Source organism: Cryptomeria japonica, chromosome 11, assembly GCF_030272615.1.
Source record: "Cryptomeria japonica chromosome 11, Sugi_1.0, whole genome shotgun sequence".
Lineage (NCBI taxonomy): Eukaryota > Viridiplantae > Streptophyta > Pinopsida > Cupressales > Cupressaceae > Cryptomeria > Cryptomeria japonica.
Window position 1 is genome coordinate 503589416 of NC_081415.1, and position 16454 is coordinate 503605869.

General features: G+C 35.3%; 1 protein-coding gene across 2 annotated transcripts in view; it reads left to right on the forward strand.

The window, feature by feature from the left end:
- The window catches only part of LOC131068344 (cleavage and polyadenylation specificity factor subunit 1), a 276602-nt gene that overhangs the window by 163043 nt on the left and 97105 nt on the right, over window positions 1-16454 (forward strand). For both annotated transcript variants that reach the window (XM_058003530.2, XM_058003531.2), the window contains exons 14-15: window positions 6665-6805; window positions 7999-8093. In XM_058003530.2, the coding sequence (XP_057859513.1) occupies window positions 6665-6805; window positions 7999-8093 (236 nt within the window). The remainder of the gene's footprint in view (window positions 1-6664; window positions 6806-7998; window positions 8094-16454) is intronic.

The window sequence follows — 16454 nt, forward strand, 5'->3', positions numbered from 1 at the left end:
GATTTTCTCCTCAAAATCGTAAATTCTCTTTTCGAGGGTTCCTATTTCAGGGTTTGACGGCTTTTTCCTCAAAATTGTGCTTTGTTGCAGTTAGTTTGGGTCACACCTACAAGGTCAAACATCTGCAACCATGGTATCTTGCAATCAGTTTTGGAGTTGATACTCTTCTGCAAAAGGGTTTGCCGATTTTCCTCAAAATCATGGTTTCAGGTTTCAGTTTGGTTACCCAACGTCAGGTTGGATGGATTCTGGTATTCTTGGTCATTAACACTTTTCAGATCCAGGGAGGGTCTCCACTGTAGCAGAGTGTTCTTTTCATTTGTGATCAAAAGACTTGCAGTATCTGTATAGAAGATAGAATGACCATTAATGGAGGGTATTAGAATATTTAATTATGTTTTAGTCACCTATATTTAGTTCCTTGTTTAATGGTCATTTAGCTTTTTAGTTAATTAGCTTTTAAGCTTTTTCTTTTTAGTTAATTAGCTTTTAAGCTTTATTTAGCGTTTAGCTTTTTAGTAGTTCACTTTAAACGACTTAGCTTTTTAGTAGTTCACTTTAAACGACTTGTTCTTATTTTAGAACGTCGTCCTTGTAATCTCTTTATATACGCTTGTATATTGTTGAATAGATTATCCGATTATTGAATCATTCATTCAATTTATTTTTCAATTCTGCATTTGTAGAGGTTTGAATTGGCCTTTGTCTTGAAAAATTGCAGCTCTTTGAAGAAATTTATGCTTCTAGCAGTGAAGCTTCCAAAACCATTCTTTAGGTGTTTGTTTTGAAACTCTTTTCCCATGTAACTTCAAGGCTTCATGACTGTGAGTCTTCTATTAAATAATTGCCATGCTGCTTTCCACATGATGTAATCTTGTAAAGATCCTTGGGTTGATTATTACTCTTAATTGCCTATGTTGTATTTCATTTTCGTTGAGTTGTCTTGAAATGTTTGATGTTATACTTGGTTGAATTCACTTTGGCTTTGTTGATGAGGTCTTGTGTACTGAAATGTGTTATGAGTTCAATCTTTTTGTGTTAAACTATTTATTGATCAATACCTTTGTAAAACTTTGTAATGTTGCTCTATTGCATTTTCTTGATGATTCTCAAATGTCTTTCCTTTGTTCTCAAGAATTAGTATTGCCATGAGTGTAAGTTGGGCCTTTCCAATTATAATAAATGTTTGTGCATTGTGAGATTCGTAAAATGCTATATAAATGAAAAATCTAAGCTACCAGTTCGGGTTCGAAGAACCCGGTACGCCGATACGACAAAATTTTGAAAAGGGGTTTGGGTTCGTTAGTACAAACACACACACACACACATATATATATTTTGATATTTGTGAAGCCTTTAAGCATGAATTAAAATTTGCATGTCACATAGCATCATATAAAGTTTAAACAACAAAACAAACATAAGCTTGTAATCATAGCATCATATACATCAAGTTTAATATCAAAATGACAAAGTATTCAAGTATCATTGTTTCAACTTTCAACAATATAAAGTTTAATCATCAAATGGATCATCTAATTCATCATCATCCTCCTCCTCCACCTTCTCATTGACATTGACATTAGATGAGCCAATGCCACTTTCACTTGCACTATAAGTTGGCCCGATTTCCAAGTCATCAAGTGTCAATGCAAGAAGCTGAGAAGCAGGAGCATCCAAATCAGTATGCTCTGGGTCTATATCCCACATCTTCGTTTCCCCTTGTGTGTAGTCACATTGTTTGTGTGAAAGAAGACGTAGGTTGGAATGCACATATACTAAATTCTCCGCTCTTTTTGATAGCAGCCTATTGCGCTTTACTGAGAGGATGAAAGAGTATGTGCTCCAATTTCTTTTTGAAGCAGATGAACTAGCAACCTATGAAGACAAAGTAAACTATAAATAAACTAAAACTTGTAAATTTAAATTTTTAATTAATTAAACTTACTTGTGATAAAACTTTTATAGCTAGTGGTTGTAGGTGTTGGAAGCATGTGACATGGAAGTACCACCATCTATGAGCATCCTTCTTGGATCTATGACGAAGTGCATCAACACTTAGACCAGTCCCATTTGCGAATTCTGTGAACTCATTTGTAACAACATCTTGCAAATCATCATCGTGATATGGTCTAAGAAATGCTGCCTTGTACCCATCAGATACTTTTAGATCTCTCCATGGTGGAATCCTTCCTGGTTTTTCAAGAAACTGATTGCTATAGTACTTAGGTGTCAAGGCATAGGCAAGAAGATGCAAAGGAGTGGTCATCTTATTCCACCTTCTACAATAATTACTTCCAGTTCTTGGAAGAATTTCTTCCAGGGATCATTCTCTTTTTCATTTATAGTGACCTTTATTTTTTCAAGCATTGAGTCAATGCCATCATAAATCTCACCTATGCAAGGCCTATCCATGTCTGTATAGCGAATCATGCTCATGATGGGCTTAGTGATACTTAGGAGATATGTAACAAGATCCCATCGTTTCTCATTCAATATTCTCTCCCTAATCTTTTCTGCCCTCTCAGTGCTACTCTGCTTCCATACAGTCCAATTGGTGCTGATCACCATATTGCATAGTGCCACTCTAACTTTCACAAGTTGTCTTAAGACGATTGTGTTTGATGCAAAATGGGTCTCAACAACCTATAACACAAATTAATGCCAAATGATTAAAAAATAAAGCCAAACTTTAAAGAAGAATACACAATATAGCTTACACAATGATATTATGAACATTGAAAATTAAAAAAATCAGAAAATGTAAAATTAAATTACTATTTCACTTACCTTCAATAGCTCCAAATTCGAATAGGTTTTAAAAATCCCTTGAGACATGTGGTGGTTTGTGATGAACATCTGGATGTCCTCAGCCTCTGCATACAATCTTTGATCCATTTTATTTTTTGCCCAATCCTTTGTAGCATAAGATTGAGTGAATGTACCGCACACGGTGTCCAAAAGATGTGATCATAGCGTTGCTCAACTTATAAACCAGCAGCTCTACAATTTTTTGCATTGTCCGTTATGACTTGGACAACATTGCGGGGTCCCACTGACTCAATGGCGGAGATGAGAATTTCTGCAATAAATTGGCCATCTTTTATTTGGCCCTCACAATCCACAACTTTCAAAAACATTGCCCCTTTAGGGGACACTGCTATGACATTGATCAAGGGACGGTTTTTAGCATCTTTCCACCCATCCGAAACAATTGTTACACGTGTGTCAACCCATGAATCCCTTATGGGTTTCAATGCATCTTCAACCCTCTTCACCTCTTTCTCCAATAATGTTCCACATGCCTTCTCATAACTGGGGCCCTTATACCCTCTTGGAGCCTCATTAACACTTTTTATCATTTGCTTCCAATATGGGGAGCGAACAACATTGAAAGACAACCCATTTTCATAAATGCACCTTACTATATCTTCCTCAACATTGTCTCTACTCTCATTTTGGAATGCTGTTTCTAAAGGCCCCCTTTGTTCTTTTACGTGTCAAGGGTGGTTCACTTTGAGGTTCATTTGTGGCAAAGAAGGGGTGGTCTTCTACTACAATATTGGGATTTGAAGGGGCTTGCATTCCCCTTGTTTTCTTTGATGCGTTTTGATTCAATCTACGGGCTTCTCTCTCTTCTGCCACCTCATCCTCCCTAATATATTTCATCACTGTCTCATTTGGTATAGGTTTACCATCTTTTCTAGGGCAATTTTTGATGCCTTTTCCTTTTATTCCACACAAATGGCCTACTACCCGATAATATGAACTATCATGTTCAATACCACATCCTTGGCATCTCCAACGAAATCCCCCACCTCCTGGAAGTTGTTTTATAATGTCAACATACTTCCATAAGGGAGAATTTGGATTTCTTTGTTTTGCAATTATTTGTTCATTGCCAATGGAGGAAGATGTAGACGCCATTCTAGTTCCTATGGCAAGAAATAATATAAACATATTCAAAAACAAAAACTAAATAATGAAAAAAAATTCAAGTTTCATGTTTGACAATATGTGAAACAAAAACAGTTGGAAACAAATGTTTAAAAAACCTACCTCTTGCAGCCAATGGAAGCTTGAAAATGTATGGAAATGATGCTGCAACACTTGTTGAAGCTTCAAAAATCAGTCTTCAACTCCTCTTTGATCTTGGAAGCCAAATTTTGTTCACCCTTTCTTCAACCTGCTCTCATAAAACTTTTGTTTGCAACACAAATGAGGTGAAATGAGTGAATATAATGATTTTTAGAAGTCACTTTTAGGGTATAAGTTTCACTTTTTAGAAGGTAGAATTCAAAAAAAAATTAAACTTTGCATATAGTTTGCTTTTTGGGCCGCCTAGCCTCCCGGGTTTGACCTGGGTCCGCCCGGGTTCAACTTGGGTTCAACTTGGGTTTGACTGGGCTTGACCAAGTTAGAACCACCTTTGAGTTTTTCGAACCCTGGTCGAACCCAGTCGAACCGGACCCGAACAAGGGACCCGTTCGAACCAGGACCAGTACCAGGGGGTCCAAGGGCAAACCCAGTAACTTAGTGAAAAATTCCAATATTGATCCCATCTTGTGCTTGTTTAGAACAATTTTGTTTAATGAATTCAATAGTGCTTAGTTTTTTTCTGTAAAATACTCTTATCAATTTAGTAAATTAATGCAGCTATTTCTGGATTTGATTGTGTAAAGAATTTTTTTGCATCAATTCGTTAGAAATAGCTGCATTAATTTGACATGGATTGTGGAAGCTTGATACCATTAAATTTAGTAAATGTTTAGGAAATTTATCTTTCTTGGGTGTTTTAGAAGAATTCGCCATAAAATAGCTTCAGAAAGTTAGAAACTATTTCACCAAACCCTTTCCGATATGGTTGAAACTGCAGAGTGATGTCAATTTATGCATATATAGTCCTATAACTTCCTAAACTGCAGATGTGAATTAATTTGATTAGAGAATTATAATAAGAAGAAATAACTTACATTAGTGTCCATGATTAAAGAAGGTAGGTCAATGGAAATTGTAAGACATATAGTTACAATACATATTAGGAGTGTAAAAGGAACCTCGAGACCTGAAAAAATGACAGATAACTAAAGCACTAAAGATTAAAGTTATTAAAGCTTAAACCCTATCCATGATGATATGGTATATAGGTATGTGATATGAATAAGCATGCAAGTATATGATGGCCCAAATGGTGATAAATTCTATACTTGTATAAATATGAATAAGCATGTGAGTATTTGATGGCCTAAATTGCTATGTTTGTCGGAAACGTGTTTCCGGCTTCAAGGCACCTGTTTCAGAAACCGTTCCGGTTTCGAGGAGTTGGGGATGACTGAAAATGTTTCCAAGCCATCCCTGATCCTCGAAAATTTATGGAAACCGTCCCAGAAACTCGAGGACGGTCAACATTTTCCCTGGGAACCGTTGACCATCCCTGGGACGGCTTGCTGTTTCTGGCTCATACAACAATAAAAAATTTAAAAAAAAAAATTCAAAAAATTATTATTATTTTAAGAGCAATTAATTTTTTAAAACTTTTTTGGATCCTTGATTGTTAAAGTAATTTTTTAATTAAAAAGTTTTTTTTTTAATTTTTTAAAAATCGCTTATATAATATTATATTATTTTTTATTTATTAATAATTATTAATACATAATAAATATTATAATAATTTTATAATCTAAAATTACAAATTTAATAAATTATAATTTATAATCTCTAGTCTGCAGGAAAGTTAATAAGTTTATTAACTTTATTATTATCACTGGCGATATAATATAATATGATATCGATATATGGGACAGTCACGCATAAGTAAAAAGAAAAACAAACCACCAATGGCACAATTAGCTGAGGCTTCACCATTTGGCATATGAGGAACAAGTGAAAATAGGCTCTCGACCACAGATGGATGTGTTGTATTCATGCATAACTGTACAAACAGATAATAGTTTTCTTATTTACAACTAGGAAATGGATAAAAAATGACAAATCATGTATTTATTTCTATTGGCGAATAAAAAAAGCGCAAATAAAGTTCACCAGTATTCACATTTTTTTACTGAGAAGTAAAGTTCCATTTTGAATGCAGATACATTTGGAAAGACAATACTAACCTAAGGTAATATTTAATGGTTTATCTTCTCAATTTTATTATGTTGCTACTTGCTATTATTAAATTTTATTATTCATATATATATATATAGCTAGTAGTCCCCTGCCGTCCCATGTTCTGGGCAAAAGAAAAATGTCTCGGAAACCTGTTTCCTTGTCCCCCCGTCCCAGAAACTTGGGGTAACATAGCTAAATTGTGATAAATTCTATACTTGTATGAATATGAATAAGTATTTGAGTATATGATGGCCCAAATAGTGATAAATTCTTTACTGATATGAATATGAATAAGCATGCAAATATATGATGGCCCAAATAACGTTAAAGCCTAAGAGCTAAGAAATTTTCAAGTTTCATCTGTACTAAATTATGATTTTGTATTTCAATGATTTTCAATTTTGAAACAAAATGATTAAAATCAGAGTTGATTCAGCAAAGTTGATTTTGAGTTCATAAATTTCTTATTATTTACTGTCTTATTGAGAGGCCTCTCAGTGCCGTCAAATGGCTATGGCTACTTGGAATTTAAATTTATCACATTTGATTACAGGTTGAGCTACCTGGGTGCAAAGGAATTTGGACAGTTTATCACAAGGGCTCACGGAGCCATTCATCTGATTCATCAAGAGTAAATTCAGATGAGGATGAGTTTCATGCTTATCTGATTATAAGCTTAGAGTCCCGTACCATGGTGAGATTAACCATACTTTCTGATCATTTTGTAAAAGACTAAAGATTTGATGGAAGTTCCATGTTTCTGCATAGCAGAATTGTATTTTTAGTAGTGCCTCATGTATATGAATTAATCTACCTTCACGCATTTGAATTGGAAGGCTGGTTTGATTATGACCATTCCAGGTTTTGGTGTTTTTGGTTTAGCTCTCTTTGTTAGATTGTCACATATGTGTGCTTCTAAAGTTATGTTTGAACCTAAAAATTCCATTGCTTTCTGTTTCTATTTTAGTGTGTTCTGTTTGTTGAACAATTATTTCTAGTTTCTTGTCATTGGCTTTTAATGTCTCAAGATCAAGTAGAAACAATATAGCTTTTTGATCCAGGTTGAATCCACGTTTTCCTCACCTCGTGTATTTTGGTTCATTTGCTAACTTTATTTTCATATTAAGCTGGTCCTTCACTAACTCAAGTTCTTAAGAAAACATACTAGCAACATTTTCCCCTAATTACAAGTATGGTATTTGTTCACAATAGCAAATAGAAGCTGAATTCAATCTTACAAAATCAAAGGAATACTTGCACTTTATTGCACTGTTGATTTTGTGGAATGAAGAAGAGTCACATGTTGTTAGTAAAATTGGAGTGTGAAATCTGACAGAGGATTTGTAGGTATGCATGTGAGCGTGGACATAATTGCGTAATGGATATAGGATGCATATGATAACCATATTGCTGTATTTGCATAATTTTGCAGTCCTAGATTGATAGAGTCTTGGAACTGCTCATAAGGGATGATGAGATCCGTGTTAGTTAATCATTCACTTGAATATCAAAGCTAAATTTTTTATTTGTCTCAAATTTTGTAGGTTAAGGTGCTTTTCCTTAGGAGTTCTGTTAAAGTTGAAATTTCTTTGTAATATCTGGAAGTAATGCCCCAAAATAAACGTTTTGTTGCATTCAATTTTGGACTTGTTATGTTGATATTAATAGCTGCAAAAAAGCCTTGTGATGGAACAGAAAACTTTGTTTTTAATCAGTAAAATATGCTTTTATGATACATCCTGAATTTTAGTTATGGAGGCTGATGGGAATGATTACTTGTGTGGATTTTGATCCATTTTGCATTAATTTGATCTACCTCATTTCTTTAAGTTCAGTGCATGTGATACTTCTGGTGCTGTGGCATTTATATAATCATTATTTATGCAGGTTCTGGAGACGGCTGACATGTTAGGAGAGGTTACAGAAAGTGTTGATTATTATGTTGATGGGTGTACAATAGCTGCAGGAAACTTGTTCGGAAGGTAGGGTCAGTTATGTTGTACTTTGAAACATTGAAAATATTTTTTATTAAATTGAAATATCCTATGCTCATGGTTTTGTTCTATATGACAGCAATATTCTTTCTATTTCTTAGGACAATGTTTATTATTAGTGTTGCTTGGATTATAATGAGTGCAGTATATTCTAGATGGGATTTTATTTGTACTTGGATAAAATATATACAATTTTAATTTTTTCTACCACTTGTATTGATGTGTTTTTTATGACACCTCAAACTCAGAATAAAATACTAAGTATCCTATCCTCTCTTGAACAAGGAAACCTTTTTTGCTAAACAATGTGATCAAATAAGATAACCCCAAGGTTTCTTTAGTCAGGTCTTGACTTTGCAATGGATAGACTCAGTTGTAATGATATGATATGCTGGTATCACAAAGGGACTTATGTTTATGAATTGTAGCTGGTACTCTTAAAAACTAACTTTTCTCAAACTCAAACAAAACACAAAAGGGAAAGGGTTTAGAGAATCTATGCTAATCCTAGGAACAATGATACTAATGAATAATGCTTTGATAGACAAATTCCTCAAACCAAGCTTTGTTTTGCCATGATAGCAACAACCATAGATGAAAAACTCGGATTTTGCAATAACTCGGCAAGGCCAAAAAATTTTAAAAACTCGGGACTCGCCAAAACTCGGCAAAACTCGGCAACTTTATCGAACATTTGAAAATACATTTTTTTTTTATATATAATTCAAAAACACACATTTACACCAAATTTGTATAACATATATGATTTCCATGATATATAAATCAAATTTTTTTGGTAATACATACTACATAGCAACAAATGCAAGTATCATAGCATAAACCAAAAACCAAGTGCAACATATGTATAAGAGTTCAATACATATCAACGTATCATAGTGACAGTCTCATAGAGTTATAGAGTCATAGACCACAAAACAAGAACCTCTGAAATTCTGATTACATATCAAGTTCAAAGTTTGGTATCAATGAAAATAAGAAATCATAAATTGCGTCTATGACTAAAGCTCAAAACAGATTGTGGCCGCTGGGTGGGTGGTGCTGAAGTAGTGGCAACATCCTCAACACTAACAGGTGCCTCTGCTGCATGATCAACCTCCTGCTCCTCCTCACGTGCTGCCACTTCCGCATCCCATTCCTCTCCTGCCCTCTCCAACTCACTCAGCTGCTCATTAGTAAGGAATGGATCCAAATCATTATCAACATCATCAGGAGAAGCAACCCATTCTGCTGCATATGGATCAATGTCATCCAAGTCAAGTGCTTCATGTGAATCTTGCCCTAGCACCTTCTTCTCATGTAATCGAATGTTGTACCGCACATAGACAAGATCATTCAAGCGTTGTTGAGTCAACCTATTGCGCTTTTTTGTGTGGATGTTCTCAAAAACACTCCAGTTGCGCTCACAACCAGAAGCACTACAAGGCTGTGATAATATGCGGATGGCAAGCTTTTGAAGATTAGGCGTTGTGGCACCATAATCTTCCCACCACAAATCTGCAAGGATACAAAATGTGATTTATAACTTGTAAAGATTTCAATAATCTTAAAGAGAGAAATAAATGGTAAAAATTAAACATATGTTTTTTTTTACCTGGTCGTAAGGTGGCTCTCCTACGTTTGCAATCAGGTGAAGAAAACAATTCCCCTAAGGCCTTCTTATAACTCTGCAACTCATCAAGTATCAGGTCTCGAAGGATCTCATCATCAACTAATCTCCGAATGCATGTGTCAAGGCCAATTCTAACCTCTGCATCTGCTCTGAAACTCGGAGAGTAAAAAAACTTGGGATTCAAGAAGTAGGCAGCAGCATGAATATGTTGGTGGAGTTGATGGTTCCACCTCCGATCAATTATGCGCCATATGGGTTCATACTTGGTCTTGTTTGACCCATACAAGTGTTGAATCGCCTCTTTGGCCTTATCCATGGCCTCATATAGATACCCCATGGAGTTATGATCCCCATCCACTATTTGTAGCACCCTCACCAATGGTTCTGACACCTAGATATAAAAAATCTAACAAAATCAGCAGATTGAAATATTAGAAAATTAAATAATAAATCATCAATTAAAGTTTCAAAACTTACATTGATGATCTCCTCCACTATCTTGGCAAAATTAGTATCAAAAATGGCAATCACAACCTTCTCTGCTTCAGGCTTTGTAGCATAAGGACTCCCCAACCATCTTTCACTCACGAACATCCGCTTCAGGTTGGGCAATGTAGCAAGTATGCTCTGCAAGGTGAGGAAATTGGTAGCAAAGCGTGTGACCCCCGACCGCACAAGATCCTTACCTTCAGTGTGCTCTCTCATAAGATTCAGGACCCATGTGTGATTGTAGATGTATTTGGTGATATTCCTTCCATCTTCAACCACTTTCTTTACCCAACTTAGTTTCCCTATGTCCTCAAGGAGCAAGTCAAGACAATGGGCAGCACAAGGGCTCCAAAATAATGTCGGATGTCTAGCCATTAGAAGTTTGCCGGCTGCCACATATGCAGCTGCATTATCAGTCACAACTTGGATGACATTCTGCACTCCCACATCCATCACCACCTCATCCAACATGTTGCACAAGGTCTCCGCATTCTTCACTTCATTGGAGGCATCAATTGATTTTAAAAATACTAACTGTCCTCCTGAAGCAACTAGAAAGTTGATGAGTGTCCTATTCCTACCATCTGTCCATCCATCAGAAAGAATGGTGCAGCCATTCTTTTCCCAAATAGTCCTTTGCTCTTCCACTAATGCATGAGTGTTTTGGACCTCATCTTGCAATAACGGTCCACTTACCTCGTAACGGCTTGGGGATTTGAACCCCTTACCTGCCACAGTCAACGCGGTGACCAATTGGTCCCAAGATGGACTAGAAATAGCATTGAACGGAACATCGTTGTAGATAAAAAATGTAGCACACGCCACCTTGGCTTTTTGGTTAGCCTCTTTATTCCATGCAGTGCCAAGCAATCCAGGTTGTTCACCAGGAGTGTTACGTGGAATAAAGAAGTTTTCCATGTTGCTTTCCAAAGTTCCCTTTGCTCGTATCCGTGGCCCAAGGGAAGAACCAGATGTCGCCACATCTGTATGTGACCCAATGGAACTCAAATCTGCCCTTGGGGCTGCCATTGCCTCTGCTGTTCTCTTTTTTGTTGCGTTCCTTTGATCATATGCTTCAAGCGTTGCTATTGCATCTCTCGTAGCCTCTTCAGTACATTCCGTACAGCTTGTGGTATCTCGGCATTGAATTTTTGCAAGGTGATATTTGAACCTATTAATGCCACCTTTTACAATTTTTTTGCAATGGTTGCAAAAAACATCTCCTCGTTTTGGACCTGGTCTCCCATGTTTCCAACAAGGGTCTTTCTTTTTGCCACCAACTTTAACTATAGAAGCTGAATCCATTTTCTTTCAAAAAGATGTGGAAAAGAACCTAGCAGAAGAGAGACAACATTTAGAGATAAATAACATTGTTACCAAAAAAAATCACGAACATCCAAAAATTACAATGACTATATAACTGTATTTTATTTACAGTCATCTATTAATAGATGACTATCTAAAATTAAAATTTTTAATTGGTTGTGTATTTTTTTAAGTTTTTAACTTCAAATTTAAATTTAAATGAAATACTTTAATACACATTGACATTACACAGTTGACAGTCATTTCAAATGACTATGAGTATTTCACAATTGACTGTGTAATACACAGTCATTAATTACAATGTACATTAATGATTAATGTATTACACAGTCATCAGTCATTTGAAAATGACTGTATTACACAGTCATTTCAAAATTTGAAAATGACTGTGTATTACACAGTCATCAGTCATTTGAAAATGACTGTGTATTACACAGTCATCAGTCATTTGAAATTTTGAAATGACTGTAATGACTGTGTATTACACAGTCATTTCTCATTTGAAATGACTGTAATGACTGTGTAATACACAGTCATTTCTCATTTGAAATGACTGTGTAATACACAGTCATTTGGAAATGACTGTGTATTACACAGTCATTTCAAATGACTGATGACTGTGTAATACACAGTCAATTTAAAATGAATGTGTATTACACAGTCATTTGAAATGACTGTGACTGTGTAATGATGACTGTGTAATACATAGTCATTTGAAATGACTGTGACTGTGTAATGATGACTGTGTAATACACAGTCATTTGAAAATTTGAAATGACTGTGTATTACACAGTCATTTGAAAATTGAAATGACTATGACTGTGTAATACACAGTCATTTGAAATGACTGTGACTGTGTAATGATGATTGTGTAATACACAGTCATTTGAAAATTTGAAATGACTGTGTATTACACAGTCATTTGAAAATTGAAATGACTGTGATTGTGTAATGATGACTGTGTAATACACAGTCATTTGAAAATTTGAAATGACTGTGTATTACACAGTCATTTGAAATGACTGTGATTGTGCAATACACAGTCATTTTGAAATGACTGTGTATTACACAGTCATTTGAAATGACTGTGACTGTGTAATACACAGTCATTTCAAATGACTGATGACTGTGTAATACACAGTCATTTGAAATGACTGTAAATTGTAATTACTAATGATTGTGTATTACACAGTCATTTGAAATGACTGTGACTGTGTAATACACAGTCATTTGAAATGACTAAGACTGTGTAATACACAGTCATTTTCAAATGACTGTGTATTACACAGTCTTAGTCATTCGAAATAAAACAATACAAAAAGATACTTGGTCGTGCGTGCAAATGCAAACAATACAGTCATTTTGACTGTGTATTCGAAATAAAACAATACAAAAAGATACCTGGTCGTGCGTGCAAATGCAAACAATACAGTCATTTTGACTGTGTAATACACAGTCAAAATGACTGTGTATTCGAAATAAAACAATACAAAAAGATACCTGGTCGTGCGTGCAAATGCAAACCCTATGCAAATCGCGTGGCGTTTTTTGCCTTCCGGAGTCGCGCGAGCCGTGAAATGGAATAAAGACTTCGGTTTTTTTTTGCCTGCGACTTAAGTCGCGTTTTTCTCGCATTTTGTGCCGTGTTTCGGGCGGGTTTTGGCCATTAACGGCGATTATTTGCGAAAAAAATCGCGGGGAGTATATAAAAAAATCGCCCCGAGTATTTCCGCGATTAACTCGCGCGACATTATGGATCGCGATTACTCGCGAGTTTTTGAATTGCTCGCCGAGTTTTGCAAGTATGGCAACAACTACACAAAACTGTTGCAATCTCCAAAGGTAGTGAATGATTTTTCATTATTGCAAATATTCATACAAATACCCAATACTAGCGTAGCTTGGACAAATATCCACAATAACAATGTTCAGGCTAACTTTACATTGTAGCGTACAATCAACAAACCACAAAAAGTATGAATCGAGGAATTCATCACATATCCTCACATTTCTTCATCAAGATCAATGAACTTTAACTATACTTAAAGAAGTAGAAACCACAACATTTTGAAATAACACACAAAATCCACCATATCTTCAATGAAAGTGGTATGTTTATTCCGTCAAGCCTTGGCAACAATTTTTTGTCTTCCCTCCTACCGTACTTCTAAGACTAACTATTCTAGTATTAACTATTAACTTCTATTCTCCTATTAACCTTTACAAATGAAAGAGAGCAAGCCCTTTATAACTTCTCAATTACAAATGAATGGCCTCGATTGATTTGGAATCAATGGCCGAGATTACATGATGAAACCCTAATTAGGGTTAGTTATAACTAACTCCTCTTTGACCAATGAAAAAATTACGTTTGCTTGATTACATGTCCTTCTAGAACCAATGGGAAATGAGTTGTAATTTCTTCCCTTCTTTAACTATGTTCAACGAATCTGGACATGTTGACTTTGAATTCTTAATTGGTGGATGGTGAGTTGTTACCTCAGCTACTTGCATGATTTGTAGACTTCATACCTCATCGTGAGCAATGTCTCTTGATACTCAACATCTTCATGTGGCTTTTGATTGATTGTGATGGGTCATATTCCCAAATTGCATCATCTTCTAACTTTGATAAACTTTTTTGAAACTATCTGCTTGAGAGATGCATTCCTTGTTATTCATCTTATTCTTTCGTTGCCTTCATGATGTCAATACTTGATTTTCACGTGTAGTTGTTGCAAGTGTAGCCTCCATTTTCACAATCTCTCCTTGTCACCAACTTGCAAACAATATCCTTGACTAGGATTACTTCCTTTTGCTTTGACCTTGATCTTGGATTTCTAAAGGAAATTCAAGATGTTGCAAAATTTCCTTATCATCATTGTGATGTCTTGAATATCTGGATATTGTAGGGCCTTTCATGGTGTAATGTCTCCTTCTCCTGTGCATAGTTGAGTCAATCCTCCTTTGAATCGTTCAAGTCCTTTTGCATTGCTTTGATCTTTCTTTCATGTGGTGAAGTCCTTCCTCATGTTGTGATATCAACTCCTTGCATGTTGAGATGTCCTTGTTGTTGTGGTTGAAACACCTTCATTTGTATTGTGAAGTCCATCTTTGCATGTCGTGATCTCCTTTCATCCATCATTCCTTGTAATTATTCCTGACAAGAATGACAAAATACCTTAGATTGTAATCATATGCAAATACAAGGCAAATGATTTATGATGAATGAAAGCTTAAGTCTTGCACTACCGATTCATGATATCAAATCGGTATTACCAAGTCACACAAGAATGCTCCATAAACACTTCCCTTCAGTTCTGGAAATAGCACTTTTACCCCATGAAATCCTTATATCATATTTGGAAATGTTTAATATTCTGCTGTAGAAATTGATTTTAACCCTTCTCCAACTGCTCCCTTGTTGGATTTGATCATCAACACTTTGTGCTCACAAATATTTGATTGGATTTATGTCTTGTGGCTGTATGCTACCTTTACAATTGGTAATAAAGTTTGCTCTTCTCCTCTTTCACATGTCTACTCCTTATCTCTGTTTGAATGGATTGAAATTGAATGGTGAGAATGAATAAGAATCACCTTGCGTTTATATTAATTGAGGCAGTGATTAGGTCGGCCTTAGCGAGGTTTTGCAAATTTTAATTAGTTTAAATGTTTCTAAAGAGTTTATAGCCTTCCTCAAAGTTGACCATCACCGCGTTTCCAGCCTCAACCACTCATCACACGCCTTGCACCATAAGTAGCCGACTTGAACAAACAAGCATTCACCCCTTCATTTTCAGAAATTTTATGCCTTTATGCACAATTTCGGGTTTCATCAGCCATCATGTATGATTTCGGGTTTTCTACATGCTCATGTAGAATTTCAGACTTTTTAGCCTGTCATGTAGGATTTCGGGTTTTTGAGCACTTCATGTATAAAATAGGGATTTTGAGCACTTCATGTTAGGGATTTTGTAATGTCCACATTTTGTCATATAATTTAATAATAAATAATAATAATAAAATTAAGATACAAAAGAATAAAAATAAAAATATAATTAAATTTGATTAAAGTTAATGAATGGTCAAAAGGCATGAAATGTGAAGTTGTGACTCCCCCAAATATGAGGTATAAAACGGAGAAGAGAACTCATTTGAAGGAGGGATAATTTGGGGGAATAAGAAGTGCAGATCTGATTGTGAAAGGTTGTGTCCCTTTCAAAGGGTAGAAATAATGAAGAGTTGCACTCTTTCAAAGGGTGTATCTCTTGCCAAAGGGCATACATTTTGAAGAGGTGTGACCTCTCTCTCACATGGAGAGATATAAAGGAAAGGAACCAAAAGCATCTAATATGATCACCATTGATCAGATAAGATAGAATAGAAGTTAATAAGAACAGGCTCTCAAGCATCGATCGAGTTTAAATTACAATCTGCCATCAGACCACAGGCTGGTACGCTGAATCTATTTTATAATTAGAACAATTAATTATTACAATTTCATAAAATTAATAATTAAAGATGAAAGGCCAATCTATGACACATAATATGAGTAGAATTATGTTTATCTTTTATATTCATATGTTATAAGCATTAATAATGAGAATAATATAGCAATCTGCATTTATTAATGAATTCATTCTAAATAGAAGAATATATATATATGAACTAAGATATTAAATTCATGTAAACAAATGATTAGAATATGTTCACAACATTTATGTTCTTAATACATTAAGAATTGTTATATGGTTGCCTAATCTTTAATCTTCCACTATTGCCCCTCATGAGGATAGGTTGGTTTGGTTAGGGAGAGGCGGAGTTTGCATGTATGGCCAGTGTTTGCATATATCCATGTGTATGCTCCGTGTTTGGTTCATGCCTGATTTGTTTCCAGCATT